Source organism: Ambystoma mexicanum, chromosome 12 (assembly GCF_040938575.1).
Source record: "Ambystoma mexicanum isolate Mex_15411 chromosome 12, UKY_AmexF1_1, whole genome shotgun sequence".
Lineage (NCBI taxonomy): Eukaryota > Metazoa > Chordata > Amphibia > Caudata > Ambystomatidae > Ambystoma > Ambystoma mexicanum.
Genome location: NC_090936.1, coordinates 372,010,749 through 372,035,282, shown reverse-complemented (window position 1 = coordinate 372,035,282; position 24,534 = coordinate 372,010,749). Strand labels below are relative to the sequence as shown.

At 46.2% G+C, this 24,534-nt stretch overlaps 1 protein-coding gene across 1 annotated transcript in view; it reads right to left on the bottom strand.

The window, feature by feature from the left end:
• Window positions 1-24,534, bottom strand: part of ITFG2 (integrin alpha FG-GAP repeat containing 2) — a 1,163,252-nt gene that overhangs the window by 210,129 nt on the left and 928,589 nt on the right. The window contains exons 9-10 of the mRNA XM_069628496.1: window positions 6,059-6,150; window positions 3,775-3,892 (exon numbers count right to left, since the gene is read on the bottom strand). Of these exons, the coding sequence (XP_069484597.1) occupies window positions 3,775-3,892; window positions 6,059-6,150 (210 nt within the window). The remainder of the gene's footprint in view (window positions 1-3,774; window positions 3,893-6,058; window positions 6,151-24,534) is intronic.

The following is a 24,534-nucleotide window of genomic DNA, read 5'->3' as shown; positions in this document are numbered from 1 at the left end:
CGAGATTGTCAACTGCTTTGTCGTCGAGAGCACTGAAGACTTTGGTCATCAACGTCGACAATGGTGCCGACGGTGCCAAGGTCTGATAAGAAGGTAAAGCCTCGATGTCGGAGTCCGACTGACATGCGCCAAAGGAGTCGATGTATGCTTCGAACACTTAGCAGGTTTCTGCAGTCTCGCTGGGAACGAGGACCGAGACCTGGAAGCACGTCTCTTGCGACTATCCTGAACCTTGTCCGAACGGGACCTCAAAGGTTCCCAATGCGAGTCTCGTCGAGGACCCGAGCCCGAAGGCATGTGAGCAACAGTACAAGACCGTTCCTTGCCTGCTTCAGTAGAAGGCGCGACCGGTACAGTGCCCTGCGATTGGAAAATCCCCAACATCTTCTCCTTAAAGGCAGCCCATTCCTCCAGAGTCGAGGACTTTGTCGGGCATGTCACTTTCCACGTGGCACCATCCTCGGAGGACGGGGAAGGCGACCGGTGATGGCACTTCCTAGAATGCCGGGACGAGGAAGAATAATGGCGGGAACCACTCCGGGACCGAGATCCCTGGGCCTTCTCCCGATGCAGAGAATTGACTCTCGAATCGTCGATGGAAAACCCCTTGGATGATTTAGATTTTTGGGACTTACTAGGTTTAGAACCCCTACCCACCTGAAGCTTCCCCTTACGCTACCGCAAGGCCTTGGCAGCCAGCGACTGGCATTTTGAACAGTCGTCCGTGTCGTGACTCTTGCCCAAGCACCACAAATAAATGCAATGTGGGTCGGTGATCAACATTTTAGAGTTGCAGCCCCGGCAAGTCTTGAAGCCAGACCGCAGGGTCAGAGGGGTCGAAGAAGACGACATCATTCACTACGATGAAATACACAAGGCGCGCTGAGTTCTCGAAGCAAACACGTTTGCGGAAAAAATGAAACTGAGGCTACGGGCGCAGTGCTTCCTATTTATAACATCCGGTGATGTCGCCCTCAATGGAGGCCTTCGAGGGACATCAACCCGACGTCGACGTCGCAGGACGCCCTCTGCCGAAAATGTTTCCGAAGTGCTTATTTGTGGACATTACATGTCAAAGGTGTGGCATAAATTGGAGGACACAATCCATTCGAAAGAGAGAGAGAACGGGAGTTTGTCTGAGGAAATACAGACAATATCCTTTTGGAAAATCCATCCATTGGGAAGAACTAGAATAGGGTACCCCTTAGGAAGGCCTGGAGGGAGTCAGGTGGAGATGCTAGTTTAGCTAGTAGGAGTTACCGATATCTAGTACTCAACTTGACTGAGTGACAAGGAAGCCTGGGTTAGAGCGTGAAAGGTCTGGAGAGAGAGGGGGAGCAGCCAGAAAACCTCTTTATTAATACTACCTTTCAGCTCATACCACTGTCTGACAACCACCCACAAAATCTGAGAATAAAAAGCTTTTAACCATATCTTGAAGTTGTGATCGTTAGGCCATCTATGATACGAGGCAGCGAAGACCAAGGAACCATCATACCCTGCCTGATAAATTCACTGTAACTGGAGGCCAGCACAACACAAGAAGCCTTACCATCACCAGGATGGACAACAAGAATTGCCAGAAAGAAAAAACTAGCAAACAGTCCCAGTCTGGAACATCATCCCAATGCACATCGAGATAAGTCTTCCCTTTTACACTTCAGGAAGACAATTAAGCCTTTATTCTTCAAAGAACACCTCATCAGCCATTAAGCTAAGCCCCCGTAGGACCCTCTTCCCGTGACTCTTCTCCTTCCCTCCCACTCACAGATTGTATTTCGGTTCAGTTTGTGCATAGCTAGATTTGCACGTATATATGATTTATATGCATATATATATATGATCCCTTTCAGAAAATACTATAAAATCTTGCTTCTTTTTATCCAACTCCTTCTGAAAATGTGCTGTTAACTGCGGCAACCCATTATTCAACAAATATTCTTGGTGGGGAAAACCGGAAACCCACTTCGGAACAAGACGGTTAAAGATGTCTTTTCTATTTAGAAGTTAAACCACCACTGATGAGAACAATATTGGTGACCTTGAAAAATATCAGGAAACCCCCCCAAAATATATCGGACCCAGCGCTTCTTAATCCACCACTAACCAAAGACCTCTATGAGATGGCCTCCAAATCTTTGTTTTAGTATATTGTTTTTAAAAATGGATATGTTTAAGTCTACCAAAACATTATTTCCAAGACTTTATCATTAAAAAAAAAAATAAAACAGAAAACCTTTTGTATATTGGGCATACTATTAGTGCAGGCTTTCACATGAAGTGTGTGAACGATTTGCAGCATCGGACACACATTTCTTCTAAACGTCTTCCAGTGCCAATTCCTGCACCCTCCTCAGCGTGGGCTCCTTTGTGTGCAGGCCCGCCTGTCCTTAACACTAGTTAGTTACAGAGGCAAAAAATAAACCTAGCTTGATGAGATAATAGGCACTCGTCAGAATTATCTGTGACCCAGAAAGCGTTGTGCCTCCATCAAGCATTGAAGTCTACACACACCCATGCGAGAGGATGCATGCAAATCGGAGGGGCTAATACAAGAATGAAAATGAAAAGGAATGCCACCACAGAAAGCTTCTGACAAGACCACAAATTAGCCACTGGGAGAGCACATTTCTGATTGCCACAGGATCCATGCAGGTGGAAAATGAGCCAGTATTTTTTCCAGCGTGCACTCGGGACAGAACTGCATTTAGGCACCTTCAAAAAAATGCAGCATGCAGATTTAGTGCTTGTGAAGAGTGTCACATTGATGAGCGTCCTCACCAGAGGCATTGCGAAGGGAGGGTCTGAGGGGGCTATAGCCCCAGGTCTTTTGGTTGTAGCCCCGGATAGAAGCTCAGGTGCTACAACCAAAAGGCTATAGCTAGCCCAGAGTCCCGACATTAGCTTAGCCCCTGATCTTTTCCAGATTTAGCAACACCCTGAACCTCACACAGATGATAAGACTCTGCAAGCTCCCCTTCAAAGTGTACTCACAACTGAGTTCAGTGCAGCACCTAGGCGTCAAGCTTCAATCCCTGTGGATTTACTAGGTCCCATTATCCATCGGATTGGTTCCACTGCACTGCACAATAGTAACACCTGAGATGTGTCTGCAGCGCTAGTAGACCGCAGGTATAGCAGAATGACCTCGCTATTATTATACCATCTGATATGCACGATTATGCTCTAGTTGGTGGAAAGTTAGTGCAAACGCCTTGTCAGTCAATTCTTTTGTCTATCCGAAGACCATATCAACGGGACTGCAAATGTTGATTATAGTTTTGTGGTCAAGTATGGGAACATACAATATTGCACAGTAGGAATCTCAAAATGTTATGGTTACGGGGTGCAGGACTCACCTTCTGTAGGAGGTTTGAGGATTCAATGTGAAGGGCTAGGTTGGTGGGAGCACAAGAAAAATCAAATAAGGAGAATACATTTTCTACATTTCTAAAGCATTTTGAGGGGCATTTTTAGCGAACACTGCCTAAGAATCTGGGTGCTATACCCAAGCTATGCGCTGTGTCGGGCTGTATATACAGAATGGACAAAATGGATTCTCAGAAATTTCTTTTGTTAGAAAATGAGATTCCTCCATTTTCTACACAGCATCAACATGCCCAATAAGTTGGCTTTTTTTAAAGGAATCCTGGGGAAAAGCACACACATTTTTCCTTTTTCTTGGAACCCAAAAAATACTATTCTAGAAATGCATAATTTCAATGAGACAGATCATGCCACTGGGGCCCGGGAATACAAATTAATTTCACTCACCTGCGCAAAAAGCACTAACATTCTCGTCCACTTGGAAGCGCACTACGGTGCGGTTGTGATCAATGATATACGTTTGCCCATCCCAGGCACAGGCCACCACTTCTTCATGACCGTTACCCTATGAGCAAAGGAGAGACTTCGATTAACAATGTCAAGTCTAACTCTCACCAAAGACCGATCGACTTGCACAAGGACACTGGTCCGAAATAACCTGTTACCCTATGAGCAAAGGAGAGACTTCGATGAACAAAGTCAAGTCTAGCTCTCACCAAAGACTGATCCACTTGCACAAGGACAGTGGTCCGAAATAACCTGTTACCCTATGAGCAAAGGAGAGACTTTGATGAACAAAGTCAAGTCTAGCTCTCACCAAAGACTGATCCACTTGCACAAGGACAGTGGTCCGAAATAACCTGTTACCCTATGAGCAAAGGAGAGACTTTGATGAACAAAGTCAAGTCTAGGTCTCACCAAAGACTGATCCACTTGCACAAGGACAGTGGTCCGAAATAACCTGTTACCCTATGAGCAAAGGAGAGACTTTGATGAACAAAGTCAAGTCTAGCTCTCACCAAAGACTGATCCACTTGCACAAGGACAGTGGTCCGAAATAACCTGTTACCCTATGAGCAAAGGAGAGACTTTGATGAACAAAGTCAAGTCTAGCTCTCACCAAAGACTGATCCACTTGCACAAGGACAGTGGTCCGAAATAACCTGTTACCCTATGAGCAAAGGAGAGACTTTGATGAACAAAGTCAAGTCTAGCTCTCACCAAAGACTGATCCACTTGCACAAGGACAGTGGTCCGAAATAACCTGTTACCCTATGAGCAAAGGAGAGACTTTGATGAACAAAGTCAAGTCTAGCTCTCACCAAAGACTGATCCACTTGCACAAGGACAGTGATCCGAAATAACTAGTGTCAAATCGGGCCCATTCCAGTGAGACAAAAGTAGAAAACACAGAGAGACACAACCTCTGGGCGCACGCCGTGTAAAGAACGAATGCGGACAAAACAGTGCTGGAATACATCTATACTGCATCAGAGAGAGATCCTCCTGAGTGAGGCAGGCCAATTGCTCCGTATGGCTATGATCCAACAAACATACTTGGCCCACCTACAAGCGCATCCCCGATGCCACCTAGAACAGGTGAAACTCACCTTATTCATGCACATAGCACTGCTACTCACATTGACTTCACCACCAACCATTTCCAGAATCTATGCTTGCCTCTCAAATAACTAAGTCACAGTCCCAATATCCACACTCATTACCATAGCGTTAACACGGATGTGCATCCTCAATTCACAACTATAATGCGCACAACTGCACACTCTCTCTCTGGAGCCACTTCCGATCACTAACATTCCACCAACAGCCACAACATATACATATCAGCTTAGTTGTCTGGCTGCTCGGTTGTTGCACGCTTTCTATTCTACACTGTGAAGTAGGTTTGTGAGGTCTTCTGTTTGGTTCCTAAGGTTAGGGATGCCCTTCCCCTGGATGTGTCGAGAATATCCATCAACTCAATTGATTTCCAAGGTGTTTTACCATATTCTAATTTTCCTTGAGCAATTTTTATTTAAAACGTTATTTGCTCTCATTTTGTACTACCAACGTCTAACAATCAATGTTATACTTCCTTAATTGAGGGTGAGGTTTTAATTAAAATCGTATACACTGAAAGAAAAATTACCAGTTAAAGCAAGTCATTCAGATCCCTGCGCCAAGCCCAATTTTAAAGGTCCTCTACTTAATCTATGCTACATTATGTCATACATACATGCATTTATAATTGTGACTATGAGGGTCCAAACCCTCCAATGTCCTGAGTGTGGATCAGTAGATGTTTGACTTGATTCCCACAGAGCTTATGCAGCTGGTTCCAGTATGTGCTGCAGATTCTTCACAGAAAGCAGCTTGAAAGTTCCAATTCCAAGAAGGAGAATTCTCTCTTTTACCCTCCGAAGTAGGCACGTACTAATTTCCAATTGTGTAATTCGAATGGTGCATTAAAAGAATCCGTTTATTTTTTTGTTTAAAAGGGTTAGATCTGGAACACACATTACTATTGGTTACAACAAGATGTTGGTTTTAGAATCCCCCCTTTAACTGTGTGATTGTTATTTGTCCAAGTGTGTGTCTCACTCATTTTACTATTGATAAATACGTTTTTATATCCGAGTGTGCATCATGTATTGTGCATGCAACTATCTTCCCTGCAGTGCAGACATAGTTAAGGCCTTACATAAATCAGTTGCGGTTCTGGGACACTTACAGTAACGTCCAGCTTCTCCAGTGCGAACAGCTGGTGATCCACCTGCACAGACCAGAGAAGTTTATCCGTTCCCTCCATCAGCTTCAATGTTCCTGCAATACAGAAGCCATAGGTGTAACAAGCTTCTTGCCCGCACAACTGTACACTATGGATTCAGGAGTGAAATCTGCAGTAACAGGCAGTGCATGGTTGAGATGATCCAACTGGAAATGGAGGATCGCTGAAGGATGCAGAGCAAGGGGTGGGAATTGGAGGGCATTGCAATATTTCAACTTCGAAGAGGAAATCATTCGCACAGAGCACTGCAACCATGTGTATTGTACTTTTCTCTGGTTAAGGGATCTTTCATAAAGGAAGGTAGGGTGTTCGGCGGGGGTGTCCATAGGGGCCAGGGATCACCACAAATCTGTGGAGGCAAGTCCCAGAGGAGCTATTTCATGGAACAGCCCCATCCATGCCATTCTTTGCATCCCCACACAACTTGCCCAGAAATTCCCAAACAGGAAAAAGCAAGGCTGAAGACACGCCACTGAGTGAAAAAAAAAAAAAAAAAAAAAAAAGGGGGGTGTGGGGGGTGCAGCGGGAATTTAAAGTCAAGGAAGCACGCCCGCCAGCAGGGATGAATGAGAAGGAAGTCCTGCCAGTGAAAACAGTTTATTCAAAAACTCTACTGTGTGTGTTATGCGCGGTATTGTTCAGCTTGTGGGGGTGAAAGAAAATGAGAACAGAAATCATTCCACATCATGAAGACAGAAACCCTGACTGTGATCCAAGATGGCGAATAAGGCTGAAATAGCTTCAGGTAACTACCGCATTAATTCTACCTGGCAGGCTTGTAGTTCCAATACCTAGTCTACTATCCCCGAGCAAGTTTTCACGCTCCACAACCCGTCACACATTCAGACAGCACCCCGTGGAGACACGAGCGCAGGCAGCCAGCACAGAACCGCGTGGGAGTTAGGAGTACAGAAAGGGCGTTTTTGAGCACGGTGACATGGCAGAATGCAGGCGTTGATGGCGGAGAGTGGAGCAAGAAGGCAGAAGAAAAAGGGAAGGAGGCAGTGTGAGGGAGAGATGTTGGATGGAGCAGGGGAGAAGGCAGAAAAAGCACAGTGGAAACCAGAGAAAGGCTGTGAAAGGAGGAGCAGAGCGGGAAATGGAAGGAGCAGTACAGATCTTGGGAATGGAGGCAAGCAGGAGGAGAATGGAGGGAGAATTAAGGGAGAACACACAAGTAGAGGTCAAAGTAATATCGAAGGAGAACGGGGAGGCAAAGCCAAGAGTGGAATAGGGAAAGAAATCCATAGCAGTGACACGTGGAGCAGAGGCGAAAGCATGAGCAGAAGATAGAAGAATCCAAGTGATGGTGACAGGGAGGGCAGAGGTTAAAACACGTTTGGGAGAGGGGCGAAGAAAAGTGATAGAAGTATCAGAAACACATTTTGCGGTATAGGTGCCTTACAAATGCTCAATAAATAAATATAAATAAAGTAAGACCGGAGGAGGGACGTTGAAAACCAGAGGTTTTTAAAGCACCACCTCTAAACTGAAACTATTGCTTGGCAGTTCAACAAGGTAGAAGATGGGATATGAGGAGGGAGATGGGATATGAGAAGGGACACAAAGCTTGAAGGTTTCGTTTGGTTATTTATTCACCCATTTACTGCCCATGGCCATGCTAATCCAGATTGCCATTCCCACCCACTTCCTGCCTCTACCCGCCCAAAACACCTCCTCCTAGGTCTTAGAGACCGCTTTAACACAAAGTAACATCAAACTGTGTGCTGGAAGTGCCCAACAATGTTATTTGAAAGCTGTCTTCTGAGAGTTAATGACTGAATTGGAGCTGCTAATGCGCTACTTGTGTAATAAAAATGTCTTAACCAAGTGTGCTTTCACCCACTTGATTTATCAGCAGTATGCATGTCCTTCACTGAAGGCCTGATGAAAACAAACATTGGCAAAGGTCACAGTTTTGGCTTGTGCATAGATATTATTTAGGCATTTGCCAAGCCCTACTATATGCCAATGTACTTGCACCATTGTGACGCTACTGCCATTAATGGCCAGTTAGTACCAGTATGGCAAAGCCTGGCAAATGACTAACCCATATCTACACACAAGTCAAAACTGTAGGCATTGCCAATGCATGTTTCAATAGCTTATGACTTTTAATCAAGTTCACGAATGCTTACTAAATTTGGGATGCTCATTCAGATAAGTTATGTTCAGTAGTTTGCCAGATTTTCTTGGTTCTATGTGATTTTAACGAAATAATTATAGAAAGTGATGTTTTACCGAAAACCATAAAACAGAAACAAACATTCTTTTTTCTATTTGTGGGAATCCCGCTTCACAGGCCTCCTTTCCCCTATGATTGTAAGCCCACCCCAGCTCCCTCCCCACCCGTTTTAATCCCTTACCCCACCCCTATATATAAAAAACGAAAAAATTCAGAGTTTTTTCGTTATTATTGTTTCGTTAAAATATCCCTTTCTGAAAATGTTTCGTCAAAATCACTGAATACCGGTTGCTCAAGATCCACCTATGGGTTCAAAAGTTATAAGGGAAAGTATTTTTACATTTTAACACAGAATGTGTGATGTTAGCTTACCAGAGTCGCAACTGCGACTATTACATATACACAAACACACAGACTACCCCTCTTGCTCTAACCGGTCTGTCGTGCTATTCTATCTCTCTTTAGATCTTGCACTCACTCCACTGTCTCTACCAGAAAAGGAATAATATTGCCCAAGATTGAGTTCGCTGATTTGAAGGAGTGTGACAAGGAAGGTGACGGGTTCCTGCAAACAGTTCCAGAATACTGTGTGTAAAAGTCAACTTTTAGTAAGGACCTCTGTTGCTAAAATCCAGTACGCATGATATTGGAACAAAAATGGCTGTTAAGAATAAATTGTGATAGTAAACAGTAATTTGGTGAGAGGTCAAGTCCTGTTTAGCAAGGTACTCATTATCCACACCTGAAAAATGTCTTCCTCAAAACTAAACAAGGATTCATGGCACCACGAGGATAGTGCACACACCATTCATCCAAATTGACTGCAGCTACGCAACTGAAACAGTTTAACTCCACTAGGTACTAGGTTAGGCGCACCTCCCCTCCCAGTCAAGACAGTAAGAAAATCATCTGTTATCATTTACTCTACTTCAAAAAACTGATGTGAATGTTTTCTTGCCTCACTCTCTCATAATGAATCCATGAACTATGGTATTAGTAAACACCCGCCTCTACCTGGTGAGTCGTCGGCCTTTCGGAGCTGCCGTATAGCAGAGATGTGGACTCCAGTATGTTGGGAACACGAGGGCCGGATTCATACTCTATCTGGACGTAAAGAACACAAGTCCCCTTCTTAACTTCCACCACATCAGCTTCAAGGCACTTTGCATTACCAACTGAGTTAAGTATAGGCTCAGAGTTCAAACAGGCCAAACTGACCCAATATCTGCCCAACTATGACCTGTGTTCTACAACCATTCAGGCGGGTGAAACTGAGGGAGCTTATTTTCAGTGCACAGCCTATGTTTCATACTAAATGTCCGAGTACTCCACTTGTAACCCCATGGGTGCGTTCACTAGCTACAGCACTATATTGCTTCCCAGTTGGATTTGTGCTTTTTTAATGACATTAATTCATCCTCAAATACATCCAAAGCATTGAAGTACTTTTTGCCTTAAGGAAAGTCCAGAAAAGCAAGGTCTTCTTTCCCAAAATCTTTGTCGCCAAAACCAGAGGCTTTCTAAAAAGCACATACTATGAGGACTTAAGTAGGGACAACAGGAAATCGACATAGCTGACAATCTGTCCCCATACTGCCTCATGTCTTCTTCAGTCGCAGGAATTTCACAGGTACCTGAGGTGGATATCACATAACTGCAGGCTACTAAAAACTACTAATTACACATTTCCACATATACATCAGAAATACATTAACATTTTATTAATGAAGAATCAAATAAAATCAGAGATGGTATCTGAAAAGACTCTTCCCTGCTTGCTTTAAGTAATTGAATTGCTGCAACCAACATTCCCCTCTTCTACACATGCATGGCCAAGCACTCAGCAATAGTGTCTTAGCCACATCATAGAACAGCGCACACAACAGCCGCATATCCTCCTTTCATGGTCACACCTCATTCCTAAACCCTAACCATCTCAAACCTAGACTGCTGTTCACTGCAAGCTGTGGCGGGCAGGCCAATCAAAGGGACTATGAAGCTATACAGGCAAACAGCCCATAGTATAAAGAGTCTAACTGATGTCGCTGCCTCAATACTTTTACAAGCACAAGTTGCTTTCACATCCCGGATGTATTTCTCAGGTTGAAGACTTTGGCGTTCAGCGCCCACACGGGCCATCCAGGCATAGGAGGCTGCAGTGCCTCCTCACATCCACATATCACTACCGAGAGGTGCCTATCGAGCTTGCCACACACAGGCAGCCCGCACCCGGCTGATACCTACTGGTACGGTGCAGCACACACATTATCCTGCAGGCTCAACGCACAGCCCTTGCAGGACCGGCATTCTCGCCAGACCTTTGTGACTGCGCTTTTGACCATTTTCCATGCACTCATCTCCTTGCCCTGAAGAAGGCCTTTTGTGATCCCAATTTGAATTCTCACCACCACAGCCGAAACTCGAGTTTGCACAAGTCGTTGATTTCTGTGTGATCAATTCTTAGTAACTGTCTGAGGTCTCTCCTCACAAATGACTGCGACGTAGGTCTAAAACTCTTTGAATCGCCATGCCTTATATAGGAAAATTGCAATGTAATAAAGCAGAATTTCAGGAATGGGGAGACTTTTGAAAAGCTATGTACTCAATTGTTGTTATACTTTGTATTTGTACCTCATAATACTAAATTAAAGGATGACAGAAAAAAATGAAACATTAATTGTGATCCATTATATGACATATTATTACAGGAATTAGTGTCGTTTTTACTGAATGTTATTTATTATCAGAAAAGGAACTCTGAAAAAAAACATGTGTATCCCATATGCGCCAAAGAAAGGCGGACTTGAGTTTAGTAATTACATAAACTTATAACAATAAAAACTTGTGCGAGATGGTGTTTGTTGCTTTTTTATATTTTATTGCTCTTTTATTGGGTGCATTAATTGGCTGAAAGCAGTGTCTTCTGAAGGCATCTGAACATTTTAAATTGATTTAGTTTCACAGTAAGATTATTGACAAACATTACTGTCCAAAACAAGTTACATAGGACCACAACGTTACAGGGGAAGAAAATGCCTATTCACATACTACATCTAGTGATTCAGAAAGAAGCACTCCTGCTTTCAATAAAGAACATTCTATCACCATTATTTCATGTTAATATAATTTAATAATACGGGGAGGGTGTTCTCCTGGCTATCTTCTTTTATGATTTCAAGAAATTGTTCTTACACACTGGTTGTTGCGATACAATCTCGCTTTTATTTGTGCAAGTGATGGGTTGTTCTTCAATTTGTTGGTATGCATATAGTACATCTGGGGCTCTTACATCCCCTTGTTGTCAGCCGACACATGTTTCGACCCGTGAGTCTTTATCAAGGCTGATAAGTATTCAAAACCACGTGAAGTGAGCAATTCGTGACATAGATGTGACATACTTTGTTTGATTAGTGCACAGTGAGTGGTGTTTGGGGTGAGGTGAAGTGTTAACATAAGATGATAATTGTTGATAATGGCACATAAATTAAATGCAATGGCAGTCATAGAGCAGAGGGAGAAGGAAAAAACTGAGAAAAGATTTAGCAACGGTCTTGGTTTGTTCTATGTAAGTCAAGTGTGAGGGTTGATGCCTCTTACCTATTGTATGCAGTCTGGTGCCCCCTGTGGGGTCCTGGTACATAGTTATGGGTTGCTGTCCTGTAGAGACAGCGGCTCCTGTTGGGCCCTGTAAGGGAAGTGGAACAATTGTGTTGAGTACTGCGTGGTTTGGTGTAATTGACCCTGGGTAGGTATAGGGGTCCCCCGTGGGGGCTGGCTGGTTGGGGTCTGTGTCTCGTGGGGGTGACATGGCACGGTCTGGCGTGCAGGTATGGGATTGGGCCCTGGTGCGAGGGGAAGTTAATATCCCAGCTGGTGGCTGACAGCCAGCTATGCTCCAGCACTAGCCAATTGCTTCATGCATTCGTATGAACAAGAACATGCTATGCAAGAAATAAAATTCACCACCCTCATTGTCAACTGGGCACGCCATATAGACAATGTCATCATCATATGGAGAGGAACACAAGAAGAACTAAACCTATATGTGGACTACCTTAACCAAAACAGCTATGGTATTGAGCTAACGAGCCATATCAGTACAGAACAAATTGATTTTCTGGACCTAAGGATTTCAATCCAAGATAACAAAATAACAACCAAACCCTTCCGCAAACCGACTGAGGTAAACTCAGTACTACTTGCGAAAAGCTGTCACAAAAGAAGCCTCGTTCAGAACATTCCACAAGGAGAATACATTCGAGCAAAGAGAAATTGCAACACTCAGAAACACTTCTCAGATGACAACACAGCACTTTCTAAATTCTCCTTCCCATCCAGGGATCGTTTTAGACGCATGCAGCCCCCAGCCCACAGCTCCACCAGGCATTGCCCACCAACAGCCCAGAGCTCATCAGCCCGGCACCCCCTGCTAACGCTGCCAGCACACCCAAACCAGGGCATGGCTGGGCAATCATCACCGCACACAACGGCGCCTCTATCTACTTTTCCCACTCGGGACGGCTCAGATGCCAACACTGGCATTCCCTCAGCATCAGTGCTCAGGCACCACAGCGCACCACGGCGCTTCCATCCCTTCATCCAACTTTCTACCGGCATATCACTGCCAGCCCTTCCCCGGCACCCCCCACACCATCTGCCGGCACATCCGACCGGGACACGGCTGGGCCGCCGCCACTGCGCACCACAGCGCATTTTAAATTCTACTTCCCATTCGGGACTCGTATCAGACGCGTACCGCCCCCAGCCCACAGGTCCACCAGGCATGCTCACCCCGAGCCTCCCCTCATAGGGCACCAGCATATGGCCCACAGGCCATCATCCACCAGCTGGGATATTAACTTCCCCTCGCACCAGGGCCCAATCCCATACCTGCACGCCAGACTGTGCCATGACACCCCCACCAGGCACAGACCCCAACCAGCCAACCCCCACGGGGACCCCTATACTTGCCCAGGGTCAATTACACCAAACCACGCAGTACTCAACCCAATTGTTCCACTTACCTTACAGGGCCCAACAGGAGCCGCTGTCTCTAAAGGACAGCAACCCATAACTAAGTACCAGGACCCCACAGGGGGCACCAGACTGCATACAATAGGTAAGAGGCATCAACCCTCACACTTGACTTACATAGAACAAACCAAGACCTTTGCTAAATCTTTTCTGTTTTTTCCTTCTCCCTCTGCTCTATAATGACTGCCATTGCTTTTAATTTATGTGCCATTATCAACAATTATCATCTTATGTTAACACTTCACCTCACCCCAAACACCACTCACTGTGCACTAATCAAACAATGTATGTCACAAATTGCTCACTTCACATGGTTTGGAGTACTTATCAGCCTTGATAAAGACCCACAGGTCGAAACACGTGTCGGCTGACAACAAGGGGATGTAAGAGCCCCAGATGTACTATATGCATACCAACAAATTGAATAACCCATCACTTGCATAAATAAAAGCGAGATTGTATCGCAACAACCAGTGTGTAAGAACAATTTCTTGAAATCACAAAAGCAAGATAGCCAGGAGAACACCCTGCCTTTCTACTCAACAATTGGGGTTTTGGCTAAACCCCTAAAGCTCCTGTGATCTTGTGACATATGAATTCTATCTGAATGCGCAAGGAACAATATAGCCTAGCAAAGGTCAACTCCAAACCTAGAGCCAACCATGTTTCTAATGTTATAATACATGTCAGCCTGAAATATCTGTATATAAACCTGGAAACAATGGGCATCATCCTGAGGTTGGCGGTAACCCACGCTATTGCCCCAGCAGGCAGACTCGTAGTGTGGTGGTCTGGAAACAAGGCCACTCGGAATGAGGCCCAATGTTCCTATTACAGGCTAGTTGTGACATCACAACTGACCTGAAATAGAAAAATGACATCACAACTGCTCTGTAATCAGTTATTATGCCTTCAGTTGTGACATCTCAATGCCTGCTGCTTGAGCCAGCACAGAGCAGAGCTTAATTCCAGCTGTCACTAGAGCACTTAATTAAAGCCCTGATAAACTTTACAAATTCCTTGCTTGTACAGTTGTTTTATATGACACTTTAAAGCATTAATTGACAAGGAACCGTTTATGTTAGAATGCTTAATTATAGTAAAAACTTGTGAGAGATGGTGTCTGTTGCTTTTTTTTCTAAATATTGTATTGCTCTTTTATTGGGTGCATTAATTGGCTGACAGCAGTGTCTTCTAAAGGCATCTGAACATCTCCTCGGCACATTCCAGTGGAGAGCTAGATTTCACTCCTTACACTAACTCACCTAATCACAGTATAGCACACAGTCACACTGTAGTACTACTTGCACTCACTAGACAACAACTTTGCAGCCGTGCATTCAGAGTATACCTACTATATCTACACACTCCGGCCTCTCCCAACAGACCTGGAAGTTGCTTTATCTTTTGAGGCTTTGTTCACCATCTCGAGAACCTGAGGAGCATAGGAAATGGACAGCATCACGTCCTGCTCTTTTTTAACTTTATCTGCCATTTTGCACACCCAATCTTTAGCAGTTGCCCTAGAACCTAGCTTCACAGAGAAAGTCGCTGACACCGAAGAGGATACTGTACAATCTGCCATGCTTGAGTCATCTCATGCACCTTAGCATCTTTGCGAGAAATATTAGACTGATGGGATCCTCAGCCTAGACCAAGATTTAGAACCTAGAAGGTGATTCTCAAAACCTTGTCTGGTCTAAACCCCTCTTCTGGGATCCTCAGGTCGAGGTCTTTAGGTAGTGAGCTCAGCCCCTTGACAAGGAACTTCTGAGTTGGCTTTAGCCCTGAATTGGGGACCCTCAGAGTCGCCCTTGTAAAGCTGAGGACCACTGAGTATCCTCCCAGCCAGATCAACCCAGAAAAGGTGTCCCTAAGTCAGGGTGTCCTAAAGGATGGAACGTTGTTTACCTGTTGTCAATGGTTGTAGTGCAAGAGTCCTGAAGGTGCTGAAGAGGAAGCCTGGGAAAGATGTCCTCCCACCATTGTAAGTGCCTTGTGAGCGGCATTACCAAAAGTGCATCGCAGGGCCAGCAGTAGTCCCAATAGTGATTGTGCGAGGGGCACTCCAAACACAGAGATTAAGGGCCAGACACAGGAACCTGTAAATAGCAGCTGACGCAAGTGATGAATATGGATATACCCAACACAAGCGGTTGGAACAGGAACTGCCACAATGCTGTTCACCATAAGGAAAAAAGAATTCAAGAAAAAAAACACAAGGAACAATTAGGTTAAAAGCTGTGAAAGCTGCACTGAGAGGAGGAGGCTTCAGTTGGTTGACCACAGAGAAAGGGATTGAAGGGGCGAGGCCGACGACAGCCTCTGGAGAGGACTGGCGATGTCACTTGTGAGGGCAAGGTGCGCAGTTAAATTGAGCAAGGAGGATTTCTTTGCTGGAAAATAGCTAGGTTCTACCGCCCCGCCCCCCTGTAGTCAAGTCCCCAAGTGGAAAGAGGAAAAGAGGAGGGGCATAGGAGTAAGCTTTCTGTGTCAGGGAAATCTTTCTTGTGATAACAGGAAACAGTAGAGGACAAAATAAACATGTGCAAGGGCCCAAGGTCTCTAAAGATATGGGTTGGGAGGGAGGTGTGATGGATCAAGGGAATTCATCCCTTTTCCCCCACGGGGTAGCCCCCCTGTGAGGCTAGGGAGGTGAGCCCGCTCTGCAAAAACATACCTAGGGGTTGAGGCAAGTGGGACCTCACCGGGAGAGACTCACCCTTTGGGGACAAGGACTCCCGATGCCGTGAGGAACTCCTTGAGGCCTTCCACGTGATAGCTTATATGGACATATCTAATACACCAGGATGCTAGCAGTTTCATGAGGGCAAAGTGAACCTATATCATCATCGACAAGAAACTGATGCTGTCCCTTTAAATTTAGCTTTCCACTGGAATGTGCCGAAGAGACTGAAAAGGGATGACACACCTGAGGAACAGCACGAGAGTGGAGAGAGATGTGAGGGAACAGAGCGTTGAGAGATGCAGGGTAATCCCCCTGTAAATAACAGAGTGGAAGGAGGCGGATCGATCGCAGTACGTGGAGCCTGCAGGAACCAGAGCAGCACCAACGCATCACGAGAACCTCTGGGAGACCAGCGTCTGAGCCAGGAGGAACTCCAAGGAAGGCGAACAGAGTTTGGTGGTGGCATGACCACTCAGCAATTGTGGTGGGCAACCGGCCTGTCTAAAAGCGCCGGAACCAGCCGAGGGAGAAAGTCACTCCTGAACCGAGTCCTTGCACTGGCAACAAGAGGAGTGCTAGAACGGGACACACCTGAAATAGACACTGCAGAGAGTGAGTTGGGGGCAGGCAAGAAGCAGAGAGAGAAACGAACACCCCACAGGTGCCAACAATGTTACCCCTGGATATAGTAGGTAATACACGGAACCCGAGTACCGAAAAGGCAAAAGAGACTTGTTATAATTTGAACGAAACTCATCCCAGTTGTAATGGGAAACCGACTGAAATTAAGTTGATGAATCAGAAAAACAAGTTACTTACCGCTGGTAACGTTCTTTCGACAGGATGTTCCTCCCACGTATTCCTCATCTTTGACACTTGTTATCAAGCTTCAGCTGCTTCGAAATTTCTTTTTTTGGCAGAGGGCACCGTGCGTCAAGTCGATGTCCCTCGAAGGCCTCCGTCGAGGATGATGTCATCGAGGACATTTATAGCACACGCAGCGCCCGTTGGCCTCAGTTCTGTTTTTCCCTCCTCTTGCAGAAGAGATACCAGTAAACACAGGAATGACCGTACTCAGCCTTGATGGAACGGAGGCTGTAATAGCATGGGAAATTCTACTGAGGGGTAGGATGTGAGGGCGATGAGGAATACGTGGGAGGAACATGCAATCGAAAGAACATTACCCGGGGTAAGTAACTTGTTCTTCAAATGGATTGTGTCCTCCCACGTATTCCTCATCTTTTACAGACACTCAAAGCAGTATTGGGTTTGGAGGAAGGAGTAGAATTGGAATTCATACATTTTCATGTACAGAGTGAAGTACTGCCTTGCCAAAAGAAGCATCCTGACTAAGGGAAGAATCCAGGGAATAATGTTTAGTGAACTTGTGTATAGAAGACCACATTGCCGCTCCACAAATTGTTCTAATTGGTGCGCCCCTTTGAAGGGCTGTAGATGTAGCCATGCCCCTGGTGGAATGAGCTCTTAAACCTTCAGGAGGGTCTTTTCCTGCCAGCCTGTAACATTCTGATATTGTCAGAATTATCCATCCAGACAATGTCTGTTTGGAAACAGCCTGCCCTAGTTTGTGTCCTGTATATTCGATGAAATTTTGGTCATCAATTCATAACTTAGACATTCCTGAAATGTAAAAGCTTAGCGCTCTCCGAGGGTCTAACCTATGTAATCTATCCTCCTCCTTACCAGGATAGGTGGCAGATTGAAAGAAGGTAGAACTATTTTCTGACCCAAATGAAAATCAGAAATGATTTTGGGCAAAATGGGGGGTTTGAGCCCTAAAACAACCCTATCCTTGTGGAAAATGGTAAAGGGTGGCTTGGATGAAAGTGCCCGCAACTCGCTCACTCTACGGGCTGATGTCAAACCTACCAATAGGATGGTTTTGAAGGTTAATAACCTTAAAGGACATGTGCAGAGGTTCTAATGGTGCACACATTAGGCATTTTAAAATCATATTTAGCTCCCAAACCAGAACCTGGAAAGGAGATGGAGGGAACACATTAGTGAGCCGCTTTAGAAATGGAGTCATCAGTGGAATTTTGAAATAGGAACATTCCTCTGAAGAGCACTTAAAAATGGACAGTGCTGCCAAGTAGCCTTTTTTAATGGTACCAATCTGGAGGCCCAGATTAGCTAACGATAGCAGAACGGATAAAACATACAGTGTTTTACAAAGGAAAGGATCTACATTCTTTTCCTTGCACCAGTTGCAAAACATATTCCAACGTTACAAAGACTTTGTTGCTGGCCTTCTGGCCGAAAGCAACACCTCCATTACATCATCAGGAAGGACCCAATCCTTATATCTCAGCCTTTCAGATACCAAGTGTGAAGGTTGAGATTCTTGACCTCTGGATGGCGAACCACACCTCCTTCTCGCGAGACAAGGTCCTCTCTTTGTGGAAGACGCATCGGAGGACAGAGGGACATGTTCAGAAGGTCCAGGTACCACTTTCCCCTGGCCCAATCTGGGGCAATTAGGATCATATGTTTCCCGAACCTTCTCAACCGACTGATTACATGAGGAATGGCGGGGACTGGAGGAAAGGCGTACAGGAGTCGAAACTCCCAGTCCACTACGAATGCATCTCCTAGAGCTCCTCTTGGGGGAAATTCCCTTGAGCAATATCTTTCACACTTGCGGTTGACCTCAGTCGCTAATAGTTCAACTGGAGGGGTTCCCCAAAGGGTGAAAATCTCTTGAAGGACCTCCTGAGCTAGTTCCCACCCATGAGAGACTGCTCTGCCTGCTAAGAGCGCCCGCTGCTGTGTTCTCCTCTCCGGCTAGGTGAACTGCTGATAGGGAGATTCCTTCTTGAATTGCCCAGTACAGGACTGCATTGCCTCTCTGCACACTGGTAGTGACCCTACACGTTCTCTCTTGTTGAGGTAGTACATGGCCATTGTATTGTCTATCATTATCAGGACATTCCTTCCCCGCCCAGAGGGCAGAAAGGCATTCAGTGCTAGTCAGATTGCGCTCAGCTCCAAAAGATGTATGTGTAGTTTGGACTCTGATGCAGACCAACGACCGCTGACTGTCAGATCATTGGCATGCGCTCCCCACCCTGCCGTAAGTGAGGCATCTGTCACTACTGTAATCTCCGGCCATGGTTGCCAAAATGGTTCTCCCTTCAGAATATTGTCCTTGCAGGCCCACCACAGAAGATCCTGTGAGACCCTGTTTGGAATCTAAAGTAGGTCCGACATCTTTCCTGAGAATTCGGACCATTGTGTTCTCAGAGCCCACTGAAGGGATCTCATCCTCAGGCGAGCGTCTGGCACGAGAAAAATGCAGGATGTAATGAGGCCAAGCAACCTCAGAAAATCGAAGGCCAGTAGACTGTGGGCATTCTGAAATGTGGTCACCATCTGAAGAATGTCTTGAGCTCTCACCTCGAGTGGCGAGGTCTTTCCCAAGGATGTATCTAGCACTGCTCCGATGTATAGGAGCTTTTGGGAAGGTGTCATATGGGACTTCTTGTAATTAAGGGAGAAGCTGTAACGCTCACCTGATTCCCGTAGAGGCGCCGGTCTTGACTGGGCGTATACCGTATCTTCAAAGGTGATGTGTAACACACGGCTGGCTCTTTGGGCTGGACCTCTGTGCACTGTATGTCTGACTCGAAGGGTAAGATGTCTGCAGATAGAAAATATGGGATTAAGGAACTGGGTTATTGAATGTCTCTCTCTTCTTCCCTTTCTCTTCTCCTGTAGAACCCCAAAGGTTAACGCTCTCACCTTAGGTAAGTGAACGCCGTGCTCTCCATCTGCCTCGGGGCAGGGTGCTGTAACCAGTTTCTTCACTGGATAAGGGGAGCAGGCCTCTTGACTTCAGAGGACCGCTGTCCGTCGTTTACTGCACGAACGGTAAGTTTCGAGTAATTCTAATGTCTTTATAGTCTTTAGTAATGATGTTTCTTGTTTTGCAGGGTTCCGGCGATGGCGGATGACGGGCTGAAGTGAGTTGAAAATCGAGCCCGTGTGATGAATAGAAGCGCCTGGAAGCACGTAAGTAAGCGCTTGTTGCCTGCTTCACGATGCGCTCTAACTGTCTTTTTGTTTTGCAGGTACAAGTTCGGAGCGGCTGCAGGGTGCCGGAATACCCACTGGGTTAGATGTGGAAAGGAGTAATGGCACGTGAGTATTAAAGTTCCCCAATGTCTTTAAACGCACCTTGTTTTGTCTTTCAGATGCGGGATGCAGCGCCGAAGGCCTCCGGAGCGTGCGAAGAGTTGGTAAGCTTTTGTCTTTCAGATGCCGGAATGCAGTGTGAAGACCTCCGGAGCGCACAAAGAGTAGGTAAGCCTTTGTCTTTTAGATGCCGGAATGCAGCGCGAGGCGTTGGTGACAGCCGATGGACCAGGTAAGTGAAGAGCTGTCACTGAAGACCGTAATGCTAACCTGTTCTTTCTTGTCTTTATAGGTGTTGCTGAAGACTGGATTCAGGATGGTAAGCCTTTTTCCTTAGGCCCAGGATCAGATGCAGAAGACACGATGAGCGTTCTGCTGCAGAGGATGCAGAATAACGCAAAGCAAGATTCATCCATCGGGTGTGGTTTAAATAGCCTCCTGTAGTGCTTAGGTGTCTCCTTCCACAGCCACGCCTAGGTAAGAAAAGAGTTCCTGCTTTCCAGAAGAGTTCCAGTGTTCTGAATCTAGGGAGTGGCTCCTGCCCCACCCAACAGGAAAAGTAGTTCCAAACAGAAGAGGATCAGAGGCTCAACTGGCAGGCAAGTAAGCAGCATGGTCTGCTGCAGGTAAGTCCACCAAAGCATTATGAGCCCGGCGCTTCCAGCGCTGGGACTGGGCATATTTATGAGCCTGGTGCCACTGGCGCCAGGACTGGGTCCAAAAGGTCCCAATTGGGACTGGTTGGCACTCGGAACCTGGGTTATGGATCTGCTTCCAAGGGAGTTGGAAAAACCCTGACCTTTTGGAAGCAGAGATCATGACAGAAGCCCAGTCTGTGAAGAGAGTGGCAGGTGACATTGAGATGATCCTGGGCTTGTCCGGGAGAATGTGCCCTGATCAGCCAATCGTCCAGGTAGGGGTAGACGTAAATCCCGCCTCTCCTGAGACTCACTGCCACCACCGCCTTCAGTTTGGTAAAAACCTTCGGGCGGAGGTCAGCCCGAATAGCAGAACTCGAAATTGATAATGGGAACCGCCAACTGCGAACCTCAGGTATTTTATGTGCCTGAGATGGATTGGCACATGAAAATAAGCATCCCGATGGTCCAATGACACCAACCAATCCCGGAGTTGGAGGGCCTGAAGGATCTGAGAAAATGTGACCATCTTGAACTTGTCCTTCCTGAGGAACTTGTTAAAGTATCTGAAGTCCAAGATGGGTCTCAGTCCTCTGTCCTTCGAGGGTAGAAAAAAATATGCGGAGTACTAACCTTTGTTCCTCTCCGCTACAGGTACTGGTTCTATAGCACCTTTCTCTAGCAGGGTTAAAACTTCCTGCACAAGGAGCTGATCCAGACTCCTCAAAGAGCTGTTCGCCGGTAGATTGTTCCGAGGTCTTTTTATAAAAGGAAGGCAGTAATCGTGGGCTACGATTTCCAAAGCCCAAGCATCCAAAGTAATATCTCACCATTCTTCCACTGGGGAACTGTGATTCAAGACCTCAAAGTGGTTTTGCAGCAGCTGATGCAGAGGTCGATGGTAAGGAGGCTGCTGCTTGAGCTGGCTTTGCACCTCTTCCTCATCCACCAAAAGGAAATGTTCTCTGGACTCTATGACTGGCCCTTCCTCTCGCCCTTCCAACTGAGGAGTAGTAGCGAAAAGATCTACCCCTCAAAGGTTGCCTGCTAGGACGAAAAGGCTGAGGTTGCCTAATAGCGGCGCCTAAAGATTTGGTTGCCGCCTTTGAGGTCTGCAACTTCTCAAGGCTCTCAACAGCCTTATTACCAAAAAGGTGAGACCCGTCAAAAGGCATGTTGAGAAGCCTAGACTGCACATCAGGTGCAAAACCTTTCTCAACCATGCAAATCTGCACATAACGGTGCTAGTAGCCTAGATCTGCTGATGATATCCGCAGAATCCAATCCTGATGGAAGGGACTTGCACATGGCCTCTTTGCCGTTGCTAGCAATTGCTAAGAAGCCGTACCTTTTGTCATGTCTCGGCAGGGATGGCGGGTTTGGAACCGCTGACGCTATGGTCCGCCATAGCGTTTTCCATCACGTTCTTTCCTTTTTATGGATTTACCAGTCTAGTTGTTGCATGCGCACGTCACCGGAAGTATTTATTGTACCACTTCCTGGTTACGGACTCGTTGCAACATTTCCGGGTTTCCTCCTGTGTTGCCGTCGCTCTCATTGAGTGTTTTTGTTCCACTCTCGGACTTTTGTCCGTTCCTTTCATTTTTTCCCTCTGCTGCCCTCTGGTTCCTCTCCTTTCTGCTTCGTCCGCTCGCTCCTCCTTCTTTTTCCCTCTCCCCCTCTCCCTCTTGCCCCCTTTCTTTTCCCTTTTCCTTCTTCCCTTTCTTCCACCCGGGTGTTCCCGTCCTCTGCCTGCCTTTCCCTTCCTCTGTTCTGATTTTTGCTCTATTCTGTCAGCCGTGTACCAGACCTCAGCCTGTCTTACAGATTGCCTTTGCCAAGCCCTTTATACCTTCCTGTCAGCTGTGTACCGGACCTCTGCCTGTTTTATTCGGATTGTCTCCACCACACGTCTGAAGCTTTACAGCTGCCATTGAATCTACTTCAGCCTACCTTGCAGATTTTTCTCACAGTCTTCCATCTGCTTCACGTTCCAGCCCACTCGAGCCTGTTCCACATTCTCTGGGAGGAAGTCTCTCAAGGGGTTTTTTGTGCCTTTGGCTTTTTCCCCTAGCATGACGTTCACAGAGTGTTTACCCCGTCACAACTTTTACGGTGGCATCCTTCCGTGGATGTCCCTACCTCCATAAAAAAAAGGAGAGACCCACAAGCCACAAGAAAAGAAAAACCAAGAAGAAGGATGAAGGTGAGGAGTGGTGAAACAGAGTCCTCTTGTGAAGAAGAGGATATAACCGACCCTAGTGACACCTTTATCTCTTTCGGGAATGTGCTCTGCCGCCATGGAGATACAGTCCCATAGAGTATATGAAAACTTTGCGAGGGCACAAGTGGAGTTGGCAGATTTTAGTGCCATGCTACCTGCAGAAAATACCTTCCTCTCCTATCCATCTATGCGCTTGTCATCCCTATCAGGAGGGATGGTAGAGTACGCTGCTTGTTTGGAAGTAGCCATAGCTGCCTGCACCACCAGACTCTCCGGAGTGGGGTGTTTCAACAGTTAGTCCGGGACGCTACTGGAGGGGCAGTATTTTTTTGTCAAGTTCTTGTTGATTGCCGGATTAGATTCCAGAGTCTCCCAGTTCCTAGCCACACGTTATTGAGGTGCCACATGACAAGGCAAAATAGATCAGTTTGTGGACCCTTGTCCAGAATGTGAGGTCGTCTTGGTCATAGGGCAATGGGGGCCTACTCCAACCCATGTATTCAACCACTTTCGACATGAGCCATCTATAAAATGCATCTGCATGCTCCCCAGCCTCTGGTTTTCCAAACTCAAGTTTGGGCGAGGGTTCTACTCCTCTTGCTGTTTGCAAGTTGTCATATAGATCCTGCATTCTGGACTCTTCAGAGATAAAATTCTCTGGTACATTGGGTGTACCGTACTACTGCAAGCCAAATGGGTCTTGATCATCCTCAGAACGCTCCTCCTTTTCAAAAATTGAAGAGATTTCAAGAACTCTTTCTTCGGGAGTGGAGCATATGCTTCGTCAGGTTTTGTACTAATAGGTTTTGACATCATCGAAGTCGTCTATATTTTCTTTATCTGCACTGATTTAGGAGGGGTGCTTGGCACTGACGGCATAGCTGGCAAGTATGGAGCAGCTGGTGTCGAAGGCTTCAGCATCGATGTTGATGTCGAGGGTGTGGCGGGGGTCAAAGGCACCCCAGGCTTAGAAGGTGTTGATGGCGTCAACGACCTTGACCTTTCCTTCTGTCTCGTATGATCTGTTTTTTTTTCGGATCGAGGCCTCAAAGGCTCACGATGCAGTCAGGCCTTCTACCCAGGCTCGAGGTTGTGTGGGTTTTCGGACGAGACCTTTCCTTTATGGCTTCTTCCGAAGGCTCGGTAGAAGCATGCCTTTGTTTTTTGAAAATCTTTTACATTTCAACCCTGAAGGCCTCCCACTCAGCCGGAGTGGACTTTTTAGTAGGGCAAGCAACCCTATTAGGGGAAATGTCCGACAACGAATGCGACCCATGGTGCCTTCTCGATTTCTTCGAGGACGAAGAAGAGTGGTATAAGCCACTCCTCTACCTGGATCGCTTGGCCTTCTTCCTCAGAGGAGAGTCGCCTCTCGACTCTTTGGTCGAAGGTTTTGCAGATCAGGTAGATTTTTTAGGGATTTTTCCTACCTTTAGTTTCCTCTTCCGTTCCCTCAAGGCTTTTCCTGTCATGGACTGGCATTTCGAAGAGTCG